This window comes from Falco cherrug, chromosome Z (genome assembly GCF_023634085.1).
Source record: "Falco cherrug isolate bFalChe1 chromosome Z, bFalChe1.pri, whole genome shotgun sequence".
Classification (NCBI taxonomy): Eukaryota; Metazoa; Chordata; class Aves; order Falconiformes; family Falconidae; genus Falco; species Falco cherrug.
The window spans coordinates 2,333,912-2,353,101 of NC_073720.1; the positions used below are offsets into that span (position 1 = coordinate 2,333,912).

General features: G+C 45.4%; 1 protein-coding gene across 1 annotated transcript in view; it reads right to left on the reverse strand.

Annotated features, from left to right (window-relative positions):
• The window catches only part of DCC (DCC netrin 1 receptor), a 556,872-nt gene extending 538,120 nt beyond the window's left edge, over positions 1 to 18,752 (reverse strand). The window contains exon 1 of the mRNA XM_055699136.1: positions 18,355 to 18,752. Coding sequence (XP_055555111.1) covers positions 18,355 to 18,445 — 91 coding nt within the window. The 5' untranslated portion in view covers positions 18,446 to 18,752. The remainder of the gene's footprint in view (positions 1 to 18,354) is intronic.
• Between the last annotated feature and the right edge of the window lie 438 nt (positions 18,753 to 19,190).

Here is a 19,190-nt window from a genome sequence, read left to right on the forward strand (position 1 = left end):
AAACTCAAAGTTTCAAGAAAGAAATTTGAAACAAGACTTGAAAATACTCGAAAGCTCACGTATGTTAAGAATCCAACTTATTCTACAGGAAAGAAATACACAGGGGTTACGCGTATTTGGAAATCCTGTGCTATATGGAGTGCACATACCCATGTGCGCACACAAATGCGTGGCGTGGTGGAAAGGAAGGTTCTGTCACTGAGATCTCTTAGCAGAGATGTGCAAATAATTGTTTTTTGGGTCAGCGAACGCAAACACAAACATTAGGCTGACAAAGGTGGTTTTGCTCAAAAAGGAAAAAAAAAATCACCAGTAAAATACGCAGACGACGGATTTTTTCCAGCTGAAATGATTCACAAGTTTTCCTTGAATTTGACCTGAAAGTGTAGGTATATGGGCTTTAATGAATGGAAACAGAAGGGTCCAAGGGACTGTGTCTAAGAACAGGGGAGTTACAGTTTCAGTGTAACACAGGTAGCTGTTCCCCAGTTACTCTGTCCTGTCCACACACACATACTCACCCCCATTTCCATCACATGAACACAGGGGTATCCCTCCTCATGTACCCAGTGTTCCTCTAACCTGCCTGGCCGCTCCACACACTTCCATTCCATAGGCAGTGTCCTCCAGCTTTCCAATTTGCCTTGTTTCTCACCATTCTGCCTCACTTCTCACTCCACTGGCTTCCTAGATATTGGTTCTTCCCTGTTAAAAATTACTGCTGCAAATTTAATTTGGACATCCAGCTCTCTTCTCTAGTTTCTCTCCGACCTCCTTCTTTAGGCAATTCTTTCCCTGTCTTCCAAGCATCTCGTGCAACAACTCACTTAGAAATAACTGTCCCAGGAAGTTTTGCTGCAAGAGTGTTCACCGTTACTTGCTGCCAAAATCAGATTATATAGGATTGCCCAATTTGCGCCATCTCAGATAAATCCTACAGGACTGACCCAATTTCAGAGCAGAAGAAAGATGAAAAAAGGAAAAATTAAACACTTCCTGAACCTCCTGCCCACCTCCATAGGGTGCAAAATATTCCTGCTGGCAAATCCATCCCACCAGGACATATAAAGGCCAAATAAATCCCCCTTTCCTTCTTCCGTGACTTTTCTGTCCAACTGCTTTTGGCCTTAAAAGAGATGAAGGGTATATGCAAGAAGAGGTAAATGGAGATTATGTTTATTATTTGGTCTTTGCTGTTCTTACTGTTATGTTTTTCCCTGGAGTAAAGGAACATAAACAACATGAAAAGTCACCCTGAGGCAGAACCAGTGTTGAGTGACCATGCTCCGTCCTTCAGAGCCCCAACATGCTCCTGCCTTTCATACAATGCAAAAACCATCAAAGCACCCGAGTCACTGACAGAATTTTTTTACCGTGCTCTGGCCAGACTTGGGCAGATTGTCCTGTAAAAGGACTTAAAGTGGCTTGTTTTAAGGATTTTGCTTATTGCTGTTACCATGAATCATTCTGTAAAGTTGCACAACAAATGTCTGACTCGTCACAGTAAATAAACTGCTGGTGGTGTGGTGGGCCAGCAAATCCAGGTCTTCTGCAAAGCAGAGGAGAATCAAAAGCTGGAAGCCCAGCTCTGTTCTGAGGCTGATAATTACGTTAAAACAGCCCCTTTCACTGGGACAGCGGAGCACCACACTCAACAGAACGATGCTGTTCCTACTCTTCCTCGATACAGACACATCCAGCAGCAGCCTAAGTCTTGAGGCCCAGCTTAGTGTCTCGATTTTGGGTCTCCCTCTGCTTCCCAACAAGCACACAGAAATTGTTGTCTCTCCTTGAGCAGTTCTTCATAGCCATCCATGGGTCTGAAACAGCCAATTTCCCTGGCAGTTTAACTCCTTAGACAAATCTGATAAAAAAAAAAAAAAAAAGCCTTGGAACTCAACAGTTAAGATGAAACCAGTCTGGACAATGTGATCTCAACCTACTTGAATCCTTTCAAGAAAGCCTGCCAAAGGCCTTTTCACCATTCTTGGAAAGATCCCAGCACATTGAGGGGGCTTCATGCCAAGAGAGGAGATTTTCCAGAGGTTTGGTCACAGCAGACATTTCCCTGTAGTTTTCCCATCCTTTGACTTCTCCAAATGACAAAATAAAGGAAGAGAAATCCACATTTAACAGAAGGTGATGTCATGGACCTTTATTCTGATATTGATTGCCCATTTACAGGACTTCACTTTAAAATAATGAGCAATCCAGAAATAGAAACATAACCAATCCATTATCCTGTCCTTTTAATTACTCAAAGCCAAATCTGTTGGAAATGTGGACTTCCGCAGCAGCTTCTACAGTGTAACAAAGTCCCTTCAGATCTTTCTGAAGAAGTGGGAAGACACAGCATGGCAAACTTTACTCCAACGTAAGCCTGAATCGCAGCCAGCATCCCTGACCGTGGCATGGATCGCCTACGCACGGACAGGCATTCCTGCAGCTCACGCGCTCTAAAGCCATTTGATTTCAGCTTTTATACCTGTACAGGATCTGGTTTGTGCAGCATGGGATTCAAGCAAGTGCTTACTTTGTTCACAAATGAGATTTTCCATCTTTGTTCCACCTCGTAAGCGCCAGAACCTCAGATTGTTGAAGTGCTTAAGAAACCGAAGCGCCAACAGAATGTTAAGTGCTTGAAAACCCAGCCCTGCTGTTGTGCGAACCCAAAGCAATGAGGGTGCTGCTCCGCTGCAGCCCTGTTGTCCACCCTCATGGTTACAGCACAGTAAAACAGGAAAAAAAAAATTTCATCTCACAGCAATTCCACTGTCAGGTTGAATATTAACCAGCACGTTCATAAAACACACTAAACCCACCCGTCACCGATTCCAATCTGGGAAATATTGAATGTCTCCAACCAAACATTCTTGCAAGACAGGCATTTCCATCACAAAACAGAGGGCCCAAATTACGTATGTAAAGCTCAGGCTTAATGCATTACAAATGAAGATTTCTCCTTCCCCTCTCCACATTTACCTTCTTTGCTTATATAAAGCCAATCATCTCAGGAAAGGCAGGTGTGAGAAAATTATTGCTACTTCTAGAAAAAGTCCGTTGGCATCAAATTCTGTCAAATGCAATAAAGCTGTGTTAGAGAGAAGCTGAAATCTGAGCATCTATTGAGCCTAAAGCCCCGAGCCTAATCCCAAATGCAACCTAAGCTCAGATCGCTGGCGTGACCTGGGACTTAGCACGGTGCAGAATTTATGCCTTGTGCACCTGACCCTGTCCCAGCGTTTCTACGTGGGTGCAAGCACTTTGGGTTAAGGTGCCCATTGATCTGCAGGAACACAAGAGAAGTCAGGCCAACAGATGCTGCTTTTCCAAAGTTACTTTTTCCAGCCTGTGCCCGAAGTCCACCCCACAACACAAGAAGCCTCTGAACATCCACAGCTTTTTCCGTATCACATAAACAGCTGCTTTTACAGAAGTCGAGACTTAGAGGTACAAGGAAAAACATTCAAAGAGACTGCAAAGACAAAAAAACTGGTACAGGAAAAGTTTGGCATGTGTAAAAATGTAGAGGGCAGTTTTTCCTTTAAGAGTCAAAGTTTACCTCACAGTAATTTCCTCCCACAGCACTTTTCTAATTCTTCATTAAAAACACATTAATTGTATGTAAAATGCATAATTTATCGCTGTTTGGAAGTGAAAATAGAAAACCGCAGGGGGCCAAAAGTTGGCATGAAGTCATACTTTTGATTTAGCCTATACAATCTGTCTCTGGGCACTGTTCATTATCGTAACTTATAGGAGAAGACATTGAATTTCTACTTCAAAAATTATTTTTAATGAATCCATGCATCTATCATGAATATACAATATTTTAATAAAGCACCACATATTTCAGTGAAAATGTGTGTATGCTTCTGTTGATTATACTTAGCTCGCAAAGTCGTATTTTTGCAGGAGTGCAAAACCAATATTCAGTTGTAATCCGAAAATAACCCACACAGACATGAAAGAACAACAGAAAACCCCGTGCCATCACGCTACATGGCCCCATGATTACTGTCTCCTCATTTAATGAAGATGTAGCACACCACTTTATAAGCCTAATTTACACTATAGATCAAAACTATGGGAAATTTTCTAATTCTTGGGGCTGGCAGGGGGGGAGGGGGAAATTGCCACCTCTGTGGCTTTCAACACATGCTATTATTTCAGTTTAATAGAATCAGCATCTGCCTACAGCAGGAAAAGATTGCTAGGCTGTGTTTAACCTGGCATTCAACTTCTGATTCTCAGAAGTCCAAATCATATTATGACTTATTTTCCCCCTACCAACAATAACTGAAAGCTTCGGTTCAACTCAAACTTTACTAGCTGCTTTGTTCAAACACTCTAAAGGAGAAAAGTAATTACCACAGTCCTGAGCACTTAAAATTTTTCTTTCAGCAAGCTCGTTTTCTCTGTAAGTACACTTTACTAAGAACTTGTGTTTTCTCTCTCACTGTAGATACACATGCATGTGCATATATGTACATAGCCACATGCATCTGAGATACAAAAATGCACACAAGTACAGCAACGTGCACACAAACATACCTACTCACATACATACAAAGTCACCATATAGAGAATTCAAACCACCTCTGTTCACAGGACTGTACTTCATCCCCTGTTCACACATGCACAGCATTTGTAGAAGTCATCAGACAGCAAAATGCTGTCCACATACTGTGCTGTGACTGTCAGGCCCCCAACAAATGCCAGGAATTAAGCAGGATTTTGCCTAATCAGGTGCCTGGAGCATCACTCTGTGAATCTCAGTGGTCATTCCTGGACAAAGCCAGTGGAGCTGACTTGCCCTGCCAGATTCATTCTCAGAAGAGGAAGTTGTTTTGGTACATCATTTGGTCTTACCAGAAAAGCAGCATTTTCTGAATCATTACAAGCTGCTTAAAAAGCAACAAAGAGCTTCAGCATATAGCCACAACTATGGACCTATCTATACACTAAGCTAAGGAGTTTATTTTGGGGTTTAGTCTGCTTAAGTACAGAATCATCCAAATGTCCATTTAGTCCACCAAGTCATGAAAACACACTAAACACCAGTGTGCCACGTGCCAGGAGTAGAAGAAATGGCCTGAGACACACTCCTTGCAGGATGAGGCAACTTTCCAGGGCTGAGAGCAACAACCAAAGAGCCCAAGTGCTTCTGCTGGCTTTGCTCTACCCCCTGGCCATCGTCTCCCAACCATCCACAACATGTAGGTACATACGGGTGCTACGTATAGTGCTACACCTTGATGGATCTTCACCCAGGCCAGCTACTAACAGCTGGAGAAAGGCAGGGTGGGAGTCAGGGCTACACACGCTGTGAGGATACAGGCACCAACAGCTACAACTTCCTCAAATATTGCTCTTCCTTTCAGCCACGAAGACAGAAAATCTGTGTGTTTATGTTTTAACCATTACATACTGTATTCATACCCATCCCCACTCCCTGCTTACCGTGGTAAGATTGGCAGTAAATTGTCTCACTTTAGACATCAGCAGGATGTTGTCCTGGTCTAGTTTAGCAGAAAGGATGTTCTGTTTATTTCACGCTTCGTTTGTTAGAAAAAGAATAAAATAAATTAAAAATCTCTTATTAGGGAAAACTTATGAAGTCTTTCATTACAAAAAAAAAAAATAATAATAAAAATCCCTGACTGGTTCAGTACCTAAAATGAGGTGGGTGTCCTTCTTGAAGCAAACAGGTCACTCTCAGCAGTGTTGCAGGAATGGCTTGAAAACCCTGGCAGAGGAAATTGCCTTTTGCTCTTTCTAACGTACAGGAGAGTTTGTCGACTTTTAGCTCCTTTTCTTTAGCGTGATCTGGTAGACAACAAAGTTGCAAGAGGATCTGCCCTAACCCTCTGATAATAAGCATTTCCTTGCCTCTGCTTCCACTTACAGATACTTGCTCGAGGCATCCGATGCTCCAAGGCAAGCTTTGATAAAAGAGCCTCGCTGTCTGCAGTGCCCCTAATTACAGCAGCTCCGTTTTTTTTCGCTTGCCTGTGTTCTGTGTTCTAGGTAAATGCCACAAAGGTCACTTCGTTAATTCAGTACCAAGCCCACATTAGAAATCATTTGCACAAGGCAGAAAAAGTCAGTGTCTTTTTTTTTTAATACGGATGTTAAGATTTTCTTAATACTCTACAGTCATAGAAATGAATTTCAATTACGGAGGAAGAAAGTAGGTACCTTGTGAAGGTTAGCATTATCCCGAGATAGACATCAAGGCAGGTCAGGTGGCTCACCACCCGGAGGCGACTTTTTTTTTCTCCACAGATTAATGTATGTCACTATGCCTTAGCTGACAAGCTTCCAGGAATGTGAAGTTAAAAGAGACTATTTCCCACCGGGTATCACTCACAGCCAGGAGGTTCCAGCAGGCAGGGCTCTGATTTCACCAAACATGTAGAAGGAATTATCCCTCACAAGGCTTGAGATGGCAGGGGACAACCAGGGTCATCAAACCCTTCCACAGAAGAGCTACAACAACGGACACCTGCTGCAGAAGGGCCCACAGAGCATCGCTGCATGCCGCAAACCCCCGAAATACTTACAAGCACCCTTCTTAACACCTGATAAAAGACCAGGAATGGTAACTGCCAGGTGAGACAGGGGGATGGCTGTCCCCCTGAATGTCACACGATGCTAGGAAGCCCACCAGACCCCACTTCACCGGGAAGCAGGGAGAAACATACCCTGGAAATCTGACCATTAGGGGAAAAATTCCCTTCTGTTTCCAAATCTGGTGGGCGTACGAGCAGAAGACGGGAGTTAAGCACCCACAAGGGCTGATGCTAACAGGAGCAACAGCCTCTTCCTCCACGCTGCCTCTTTTGTCATTGTTTAAGCAGTTTTCTCCCCCAGACATCAGGTGTGGATTCATTAAGTATTTACAGATATGCACCAAAATAAAGCCCAAAGCTACACAACAGAAAAAAAGCCAAAAAAAGCCATCACCAGGCTTTGCAGCACACATTGAGCACAGTGCTGTCGTGCGCTGCATCGTCCTACTCCCTTCTCCTCTACTTAAATAGCCTTTCTGGCATGATAAACAAAACTACTGCAGGACAAAAAATAAAAATAAAAAGGTAAAAAGCAAGATTTACAAGAAGGTAGAAGCAGAGGACAGGATGTATTCATTAGCTGTAGCCAGTCCCAACAGTTAACAATTAAGTCCTGGGCTGGAAATATTCGGGTTATTCCTGAAATCCAAACCACGAAGCAATAGTCGATACTTGCCCCCAGTTTTGTTATTTGCCTGTTGACTTGACGTTTTTATTTCATGCAAGGTTATCTGCTCGGGAAGACCATTAACAAGCAGAAAAATGACACTATGAGCAATGCTGAGAATTCACCTGTTGCTGCTCAAAGGAACACAGAGGGGCATTTTTCATCCCCTCTTCAGCTTATTAGGGCTGCGAATGCCAGGAATGTATTTGATGTAGTAACCGAGGGGTGACAGAAGGTCTTTGGTACTTTCCACTTCAAGACTAATGACCGCAAAGAAGGAATACGGTGAGGGCTTTTCGGCATTGTTTGGGGAGGTATCTGCCAAAGATTTGGGGGAAAATGTTTATCGATTGTAATTTTCAAAGACCAGCTTGCTCCCAGGAGCCAAACAGGCTATTCCTAGGGATGGATTTTGAAAACCACTAGCTGCTCATTTTTTCAGATGTATATGCCATCAAGAAACGTTCTACAAAAAATGAGAAACGAATTCAGATAAGTTGCTGACAGATCGTATACTAAGAGGCCAAATTTTCATCATACATTCACTGAATTACCTTTTAAAATTTAATTTATTGTCAGGCTAAGTCTAGTCTCATTTGGAGCTTACTAGCGTTAGGACGATCAGCATTTTATGTCGGCCATACATTACGGTTGTGTCATACCCTTTTACTACAGGAATCTCAAAGCATTTTACCATCCTTCACAGGTATTTGCAGTTGCTTAGCCTTAACTGTGATAAGCACCTCCCCATCCTCATTTAACTTTGTGGAGAAGCGGCAACGGGACACTTACAAGGCCGTGGCAGCGTCACAGAGAAGTTTGCGGAAATGAGATTTGAGAACTGACATGATTGAAAACCTACTAGAAAATGACAAAAAAAACCCCTATACCTCAAGGGGAACCGGCCTCAGCATCAGGTTTACCCATGGGAAGGACTGCAGGACCTTTAGCTCTGCAGCTCAGCCAAGGAGAAGCACCCGGGATGGAAAGCTCTGCATCAGCATTCATCCAGCTGACGGAGAAAACGGGGCAAGTTAACCCCCAGCCCAGCTCCCGGAGTGGCTGGCTGCATTTGTTGATGTTTTTTTAGTCATGCAATGACCCAGACTGACCTTGCATAAAGGTTTACTTATTTCTGACACAACCCATTTACCTACCATATGGGAACAGAGCATTTAGTGGCAAAGCCTGGAGCACAGGCAAAGGGTGATGCAGGGAAACTCCTGGCGATGCAGGCGATGTCAGGAACAATCAGAACTAATGAAATAGTTATTGCTATCAGGTATTTGGCATATTAACGCACAGAGACAGATCTCATTTACTGAGACAGAGTCTGGCAATATAAATTATCGGACACTCAAATACTATCATACTCCACATTTAAGGGCCATTTGAATTGTACTCAGGTATTTTCACTCATCTGCAATCTGAGGAATGTGTTAATAAATACAGGACTGAATCACACCATTGATTTGTAAGTGGAATTTCCCATTAAAACCTGTCAAGAGTATTACTTTAAAAAAAAATTAATGGTATAATATAGCCCAGGGTTCTGCTATAACATATGCCTGACAGTATAGCTCTCCGAGTCTCATGGGTGATGGATCACCTTGTTTGTTCGGTATTGTCACTGTAGCATCTTTCTTTTGCAATTCTGCTGCAGCTGGAAGTCTCACTGCCACCAGTTGTAGCTGGCGTCCATCTCTGGTGGGCAGCAAATTAAATAACCAAGCCAGAGTCTACACCTTCCTTTCCACTTCCCTGAGGAGCAATGTTTCATTTGTATGGTCCGTACCTCCGCCTCGGCAAAAAAACTGTAAATCAACCGCCCTGATACAGCCACTTTGGACTCTGCTCCAGTTTTTCTCTCTTTGCACTTAAGCTTGTTCTCCCAAGCCTCAGGGGTTTGGTGTCTTTTGGAAAGCTAAGCTAGTTTTATAGTTATGGACAGATGCACTTGTCATTCCTGGGATGTGCTGCGAGCTCTGATACAAAAAGGAGGAGTAATGTGAGAAGCAACACAACCTCACCAGCCTGCACTTGGCACACACAAGGATGCCCCCTGCGATTCTCCATCAACAGCCTCGCTCCGCAGGACTTCAAGAATTTGTGATAAAGACAGATTAAGCTTATGTAAGGAGTATCCAGGGCAGGAGGGAGCCAGAGTATTATTTTATTGCACGTTTGAGATTAAAACCATTTCATACTCGATTCACAAAAACCAATTTGCAATGAAGCGACGGCGCCCAGGGATTTGGGTAGCTCCAAACCAGTTTACCCATTTCAGCAGGAAACCTCTCCTCGGTCAGGACCGGCAAGTTTACTCATTAAGAGAGTTGTGGCGCTGCCCCATTTGAGCACAAAGCATTACTCACAACCTCGAGTGGCCACTGTCCTTGCGGTGATACCATTTTCCATTGATTGTAATTGAATTCTATTAATGATGTAATTCAATTAGCCACAAATCAAGAGATAACTAATACTTTTAATAACATAACACCAGCTTCTGACAAATTCCCTACACAGATGGAAAAGCTTGATAGAGTTACTGGTAACAGAATATCCCCCTCTGGAGAGATGTTAACAACCCTCTTAGTATCAATACACCTGCTATAGCAAAGCTATTTGGTTGCAGAGAACCAGCATCTATCTGAACATATCACAAATGCAAATGATCAACAAATTGCGTTAGGAGGACTTTGTTGACATGAAGGTGTCTCTGCAGAAGTCAGCGAAGATTTATTCTGGTTGAGAATCCAGCCTAATGTATTAAAACAACCTTTCTCTTTTTGTAATTGTTTAAATCATTAAAATTTGGTGGATTAAAAAAAAACCTGATTTATTCTCCATTATTGTGGGCTTAGAGAATTGTGTGGGCAGTATGGAAATACAGCTGTTTACCCAGTTTTCTCCTGAATCTTTCATCCAGATGACCTTTATTTCAGATTAATGAAAACAAAGGATGAAATAAATAATCATTTGCGTGAGAGGGAGATCACAGCAAACTGCCATGTGTAGCAAACCATCTCCACCAGAACGGAATATACTTCTTATAACACACCTGCTATTCCAAAGCACACGGTTTTAAATTCCACAAACTAATTCCTTACTTTTAATGTCAAAAACAATGAGCATCATAAATCTAAATACATAAAGCCGCATGATTTTTTGCAAAAAGCACTACGTGTACAACACCCTTGGTCCTACAGCACTTTAAAATCTAAATTTCTACATTTATAAATCTCTGTGGACACTGGAAAAAGCCTATCTGACACTATTCAGTGGTATGAAACTGCCTCCGTTTTGTATCCTCCTAATCACAAACAGTAAAGCAAGAGCTGTCAGGTTCAGTTTCTTTTTTAACTTGCTTCACACTGATTCTCACACAGGAGTACACAGGAGGCATTGTGTCCAGGGAAAAAAAAAAATGTCTGGAGCCCCCGTAAATAAATACTTAAAAATCCCAATGTTCTTTTTAACAGCGAAGTCTAAATCTAAGTTCGTTAACCACCATCATATATATGGTGGATTCCTCTCCAGTAATTGGTCTTAAATTTTCCAGTCTTCTGAGCAGAAAACTACGTACGAAGTGTCCTTCCAAAGCAGAACTGGGGATCGTGGCCTTTTGGCCAAATTTATAAACAAGACGTAGGCTATTAGGATAACCAGCTGTGCCAACAGCAAGTTCCAGCAGCTTCCATAATACAATAAAGGAGGAACAAACTAGGAAAAAGGATTTTCACTTTGGAGAAGAGAAATATAAGCACCACGACATTTGGAAAACGAGTATGAAATTTCTGATGAATATGGGGAACACCCCACATCACTGCAACTATATGGAAAAAAAAAAATATATTTAAGATGAAATGCCACCTACATTTCCTCTTCTTTTGAGCATCAGAAGGCAGAGAAGAAAAAAAAAGGGGGGGGGGGGGGAATATGGCCAAAGGCCCCTCAGTGCCCTTTAAAATGTCCTTCTTCCCCTGATACTTCTAAGAAGAGCAAACTAACAGAGAGAAACCCAAAAGAGTGCTTTTAAAATGCTTTTTAGGTTTTGGGTAGTAAGGGGAAGATTGTCAAGAGGCGCTCAGGTGTTCATGCATGGACCCTGCACCGAACAAGGCCTTTTGGGTAGCTGTGGGCTATGGATGAAACACCTTACTCTGCCTGGGGCCTGCTGCCAGCCCCAAGATAGCCCTCGCCTAGGGAAGCAACCTTCAGCTTTTAATTGCAACGCTTTGGGGACTCCTGCTTTTAGAAAGAAGCAAGCAGGGAACTAAAATAATGGGTTTAGTCCAAGTTATAATGCTATAATCTCTCTACTTAACTTTTCGTTGTAGAAACTCCCCACATCCAAAAGTAACCTCGGTGCTACTTCAAGCAAACCCGCTGGTACTCGCAGCGCTGCACTGAGGTTTGATAGAGCATCGGCCAACTGTGGAGATGGTGGAAGGTATGCAGTGGGAGTAAACAAAAAACTCGAGAAATGAGAGGCAAGAATGGAGCTATGATATTGAGGAATAAAAAAAAAAAAAAGGCAAAGCAATAAGGAAAGGCAGCCTGGAAACACAGAAATGTAGCTCCTCACCTGTGCAGGACAAACACCAGTCTCTGTCAACATAACATCTGAAGCCCCCATTGCCTGACAGGGTATACAGAACGTGGACACCAGGCTGTGAAACTATCATTATATATAAATGATAAAAATATGAACTAGGAGACTGTCATTCATTGCAGAGCTCCTCCAGTGATTGAAGAGCTGACCTTAGCTCAGCTAATCTACAGAGCCTCTCAAAAGAGTCAGAACCGTGCAATTTATAAAGCTCTCCATCCACTCCCCAACAAGCAGTTTCACCTCCCACAGTACATCCTTATCCCACGGTACATGCTTATCCCATGGTACATGCAGGTCGTGCAAGCACCGCCTCCGTGATCTGGATGAATTCTGCATTTTGTAACACGGAGTCGTGGTAAGTGTCCAGCTACCCTACCCTCTCCAGCTACCACAACTGTACTCTGGAACACTTGCATTGGTGGTTGGGGTTGTTTCACTGTCCAGGAAGCTATGTGCACAGAGCCAGAGCTTTCCTGTGCAATTTCCAGTACCTTTATTTTACACTTTTATCTATTTTTGTCACCCTTTGTTCTTGCTGTAAGACCCCAGAAGAGAAGGACAGCAAGTATTTGTTTCAATGAGTCAAACTTCTCAGCTGGCCAGGATGCTGTTTCCCAAAACATTTGGGAAATGGGCATCAAAGCTCTGGAAATGACAAAGCTGGTGGTTGTTCACCTTCGGCTTCCAAGCTGGGAAAGGAGGTACCTTGTGAGCCCCCAGCACAGCAAGGCATGACCATGGGTTGGGCACCCATGATCAATCCAGTGAATCTGATTGTTCGTAAAGCATCAGAAAAGTAAACAAAATCATCAAAACATCAGTCATCTCCCTGCTTTAAACTACTTTGCAGGGCAAGAAGATACTCAGTTTTCAACCAGTGATGCCATTTCCAAGAAGGTACTGTTCCTTCAGCCTCTCTGTGTGACAACCAATACTTTGCTGAAACTTTGGGCACCAATTTAGAGCAGTTTTCAATATATGCTGAATACTTCAGAGCATTCATAAAATTACAGCACATATCGGCATTACTATCGACAAAAACTGCCATCAACCAAGACAGAAATTGAGACATTAACTGTGCATTTATCGTGCCTCTCTGAGAATTCGGTTTCCTTTATAGTGCAGACATCTCCAAACTCTTGAGCGAGATGTTCTGTCATTAGCCCAATTTAGCTGTAGCCTTTCACATCAAAGCTGAAATTGAGAAACTGTTGTCAGAAAGAAACAATTCCACTAGGTTTACAATTATCTGATGTGTTATCTTTCAGGAATAATATACTCTCTTTTAGCAGTGAATTTATTGTCAGCAGTCAGGAGATACACTTCACTTTCAGTCATCTGCTTTCCACATTTTGATAGTTTTCCTTACAGAAGGCTGTTCAAAAGAAGCAAAGGAGCAAATCTCAAATGCCCGAGGATCTCCACCCCTCTTTAAAAAAAAAAGACTGCCAAGCATTAAGAATCCTTTGTCTTGCAGAGGAGACCACAGTTCCTTTTCAACATCAGAAGTGGTCAACCAGACAGTGGAGTTTACAGAAGGGGATGTGGAGGAGGTGACAGGTAATGGGCGCATTAAGTAGAGTTATTTCCCAGGGATCAGACCCAGTAACGATGCATGCCATTCCCACAACAACTACTGAAGAAATTCTTTAAATTGAGCATCAGAAATACAGATACCGAAGCCAGTTCCCTGCAAACCACCCGAGCTCAGCTCTGCCTGCAGCACAACCCACCCTTCCAATGAGGAACCTTGCGGCACCTATTTTTCAGCAGATGAATTTTCAGGCCAGCATGGAGAAAGGAATTCACTCGGGCAAATTAAAAGTCCGGGTGTTCAGAGACGTGGGGAATAGCAAAGAGCCCAGGGTGGCGGATGTCTTCCGAGGAATGGGGACCACTCTACACCCTGCAGACTTGGGTGCTACCTCCCCAGCTGATGCTCTTGCTCCTGGGCAGGAGCACCCCCATCCAGCCCGGGGCACCACGGCTGCGGTAAGAGGGATGCAAGGGAAAGGAGGACAGGGCTAGAGTGTTTACTTTGGATTCCAATGGAAATAAAAAATTTAGGTCAATGTTTCACCCAAGGGATAATTTTAACAGAGCAAGTGAATTTTTTTGCCTTTAGTTAATTAATCATGAAAGCTTCAGTGGAATTTGTCAGTATACTTTTTATTCCAGCAAGGCCAACATTTTAAGAAATTTCCATCTATTTGTATTACAACAAAGAGACTGGCTGTACTGACTCGCGCTGTTACAGATCTGCATTTCAGCAGAAGGGAAAATCAGGCAAGCGAAAGTGTGGTTCCCCCTCTTTTGAGGGTCGGCTTCTTTCACAACTTTATTCAACACATGAAGTGACTAACTTTCCTAAATCGCACCCATCAAGGGGTTTGCAACATCAAAACTGTGGCGAGAACCCACCTGTTGGCTCCTGTGTAGCCTTTGGGTCCGAGTGTCCCTACATCCCACACAGCGACATGGCTAACCCTTCCTGTAGGCTAGCACAGAGGGGATCTGGCAAGCTTGAGTCCGGGAAGATGTTAAAATACCAGGAAAGGGCAAACGTCTTTCACAGCTTCCTCACATTAGCACATTTGCTGAAGTCTCTACAACAACTTTTTCCACCTCCTCCAGAAGGGAGGTGCAAATTCATTGCAGAGTTCACCCTTGCAGCTGGATATGCCATGCAAGCAGGCGCAGAGCAAACGCTCGGTTTAATGGCATTATTTTATCTCATAAAAATAACGTTTAAAAAACCAGTATTAGCCCTCTAAAGGACATCTGGTGGAAAAATCCGTGTGCTGAGCATCTGATGAATGACTCTGAAAGAGCTATTTTAGCTGTCATGCCACTGGATTGACAGCAGTCTCCCATTAGCAGAGGCCAACCCAGGCATCATATGCAACACACGCTTCAGGGACCAAGCTCAGGCAGAACCCAGATTATTGCAGGATGGTGTTAACACGCTACTGGGAAATAGCAGCCCACATACAGCATCCAGGCTTTTGCCAGTCAAAATGTGAGACAGGGATGCAAAACTCAGCTTTCTGCTTCCTTGGCAGTGGAGTGAAAGCCCAGGTGGGTTCAGAGAAGGCAGCACGCACTTCTCCATCTCCACCCAGGCTGCCCCTGGGAAATACAAACAGCAAGATCAGTGCACTGGGCTCTGAACTTCAGCTCGGTTGGATGATGTGAAAAACTCGCCTGGACTGCAAGCTGCATCTGGAACAAGCAGTCCCACAGGTTTTCTTCTCAATGTATTTATTAATCATTTTGCTCCTGGAAGCCCTCACTGCAGCCCACGCTCCTGCTGTGAATCTGCACAGCAAAGCCCTTACAGTCCTGCCCCAAAGACGTTATGGTCCCAGCATAAAACAGACAATCAAAGATGGATGGGTTCAGACAAACAGGGAACTACAAGGAGAATATTTTGATGGTGCTGCCATGCCTTGGGCCCTGGAACAGATCTTTCACGCTCAGTTTTGTATTGGCAAGGACAAGGGAGTAGCAGTCAAGGATAAATGAACCAAGTGTGAAATCTGGAGAGGATTGCATTTGGCATAATCTCATTGAAAAGAAACATTCCTGACTCTGTATTTGAAGTCTGCACTGGTCCTGTATCCATATGCATGTGGAGAAGGGAGAAGTGAGGACAAAAAGTCATAAAACAGGAAGTGTGGAATACAAAAAATATTCAACAGACGATAGGAAGAAGACAACTACTCAAATGTAAATTGCTCATCCTCAACTAAACTCATTTCGATTTTTAAAAATACTCTGGTGAGCGCACCGAGGTTACCCCGCTCCTAGAATACATGTCGTGGCTCAAATGCCTCGTAACAGAGGGCAACTGCAGCGCATGTGAAATGGATGCTGTGACAGGTCACTGGTGATTTATACTGCACCACTCACAGAAGTGATTGCCATAGTACCCAGACATCGCTGGGCTCTGACATGCTGCACTAACACTAAATTTCTCACCAAGATCTAGTGGGAGTTAAAGACACCAAACACAAGAAGCCATTCACAAAAACCCTTTGAGATTGAGTTAAATTCCCACCTACAGATTTAAAAAAAAAAAAAGTGAAAGTATTCTGTGGTTACCTTAATGCATGCACAGAACAAAGCACACAGCACCATAATGATCAAACACCACATAATTTACATCTGTCTTTATCAGGAACACATTTTCCACTGTCTCTTTCCAAAATGGCAAACACTGCCATTCTGTGGTTCTTCTGGCCATGTTTTTAACCAGGAAAAGTCCGATGGTGTGCTTCACTTTTTGTCTCATTCCCCAAAATGTTTCACCCCTGGTGCACAATAGCCAACGACAGACACAGGACTTGACTCCAGCGCACAAGCGGCGTGTCCCTGCCCGCACACCGACGCACCCGCTGCCCTTCGGTACCAAAGTTTCGAACCCATCCCTGTGTGCCCACGGCGGCTCCGGGCTTTGGGCAGGGAGCAAGAGAGGAGCCAGCCCCATTGTGCAGCATCTCCAGGAGCCCTTTGTTAGCGGCGCTCGCTGCCTGCCTGTGCCCTGCTGTGTAGGGACCATGCCAGGCACAGCGCGCTGCCTGCACCTCCTGCCCACAGCGGGCTGTGAACGCCAGGGCGTGCAAGCAGAGGCCGCAGCCTTGCTGGAGAAGGGCAGGATCTGCTTTCTTCAGTGCTGTCGGTTGACTTGGGATAGCGACAAGAATGCTCAGGAAAGCACAAACTCACGACGGCCCCCGGGGCTGCGATGCTGGGACAACTTTGCCCGTTTGCAGCTTGTGAAGCGCAGCGCGAGGAATTGGGTGCAACACAAAGACGCCGCCTTCAAAATCAGCACGATAAACACCTGTGTATGGGGTCTGAAACACACAACCAAGACGTGCCGCTGGAAAACAGGCTGTTTCTTCCAAGGATCACAAAACAATACCGATGCCCACACCACGTCGGGAGAGCAAAGGGCTTGCAGCGTGCCTGGCCCCTGACACAGCACATGGCCTCCTTTGCTCCTCACTTCATCCCCTCCTTTGGCAGCAAAGGAGCCTGCAAGTCAATCATCTTTCTTGAAGGAGGATCACTGCCATGTCTCCCATCTCCCTGCTTTAACGCTGGGCAAAAGACACCCCTATTCATTACCCTGCTCTCACTGCCCAGGTCCCACCTTCCACAGAAGTAATTGCAGAGGACAATGATGGGGACACGCGTGCACAGATGCACATAAGCACACATGTGAAATAAACCTCCAGGTCTGGCAGAGAAGCGTCTCCCAGTTCACTTGCTAACTCCCCAAACCCAGGACAATCAAAACACGCACCCATTTGTGTGTCAAGGAAGCGCCCCCTCCATGGGTGACTGCCATTTGCATACAGCTGATAACCTGAGCTTTGCCAGCAGACAGTGAGGATCGGTCTTGCAAAACGCTTCATATGCAGCGCTTTTCCCCATCACAAAAATCTGCTTTAGTGCTGGTGTGTGTGCTGTGGGGAGTTGGTTCCCATTGTTCCTCCGCCACCGCTGCAAAAGCAGCGTGCACAGACGTGTGCTCGGATCCCTTTTTTTGTATATTCCAGGCTCCCCCTTCCCCAGGTTTGTCCTACTGAAGTGTTTCCTCCTTTGCTTTTGGAGAAAATCAAACGAGCACTGGAGAACAGGATTTCCTTGCATGCATCCCCCTTCCCCATGCACTCATGCCCCGAGCCGCCTGCATATCCAAGCTGCACTTTCTTAGTTCCTAACACTTCTTCGCTCATGCTCCCAATTTCTCTTTTCATTCTTACTGGAACAAGAGAGCTGTGTGCTGCTGATCCCTTCTCTACCCCCACCCCCCCACCCCCGCACATGTAGCCCCCTAGAGCATCACCGTAGCGGTCCCCTCCGATCCTGCGCGACCCTGCTTCTACACCCAACTGGTTTTGCCATTTTTAATTAGAAATGTGCCTGCCAAGCGAGAGAGGGGCAGCCCCGAAGAATCGCAGCCTAATAGAGTTGGGAGATGCTTTGCAGATAACTGCGTTTTCTGCCTTGCTAACTCAGCTGCTGCTTTTATTCCTCTGCCCAGCAAAGGCAAAACCCTTCCCTCGGTTTCAGCCCACAGACCCCACCAGCTACAGGCGAAGAGATCCAAGAGGGATCAGGTGCAAAAAGAGAACGGGAACTAACCCCACCACCGCCTCGGCACACACTTACACCCCTACTATGCCACCTCCTGCCACATTTTTCTTTTCATTTTCGTGGATTTCCTTCTTCCCAGTGCTGCCCTTTCTCTCCAAGGCGCTTCTAACCCTGGTTCCCCCTTCCCATCCGTGGGAAGTGATGTACAAGCTCACTCCGGTGAGCAGCAGCAACAACAACAACAAACCCCCCCGAAAAACCAAACCGCGTTTGCAGAGGGGGAGAAAAGTCCATTAGCAGAAGGGAAAGGGGCACATTCCTTCGGGATGCGGGGAAAAAATCCCCCTCGCCCCGGGGTGCAACGAGAAAATAAGGCAGCGCTGACTTACCGGAGACTCGAGGATGCAGGTTCGCCAGCGTAAACCCGAAGAGGAGAAAAACCAGCTTTGGTACCCAAACACATCCAAGACTATTCTCCATATTTCAACGCACACCTACAAATTCGGGTCCTAAGCACCAGCAGCAACCACAACACATGCACGCACAGCCCCTTCTGCCTCCTCCTCGCCGGGGTTGGGTTGATGGTTTGTGGTTGGGGTTTTTTTGTTGTTTGTTTGGTTGGGTTTTTTTGTTGTTGTTTTTTCCCTGTCGGTCCCTACTGACAGGGATCAGCAAAAGGGGAGGCAAAAAAGTTGCATTCAGGCCAGGAGGCTCCGAGGCTCCCGAGCGTGCAGGGAACTAACTCAAGGAGACGGGGAAGGATGGGGAAAGGTCCTCCCACCGGTGGAAAAGCAGACAGAGAAAAATCCTGCCCCCTCCAAAGGAAAAAAAAAAAAAAAAAAAAAAAAAAAAAGCCGTCCGGCGTGCATCAAAAGAGTCGCGGCGGCTCCATGTGCCGAGTCCAAAAAATCAAACCGATTTGACCAAAATAAATAGTCGGAGGGGGAGGGGGGAGGCGGAGCGGTGCAGCCCGGCGGCGCGGGGCAGCGCCGCAAGCAGCCGCCGGAGGAAGGGCTGCGGCGCTCACTCGGTACGCGCGCTGCGCCCCGCCGCCTGCAGCCCCGACGTGCGGCCGCGGGGGCGGGGGCCGCCGAGCGGGGGCGGGAGGGGGCTGGGCCGGGCCGGGCCGCGCCGGGCCGGGTGGCGGGAGGCCGGGCCGGGCCGGGCGGCGCTGGGCAGCGGCCGCCGCAGCGCGCCGGGGAGCGCTGGCGCCCTCTGGAGGACG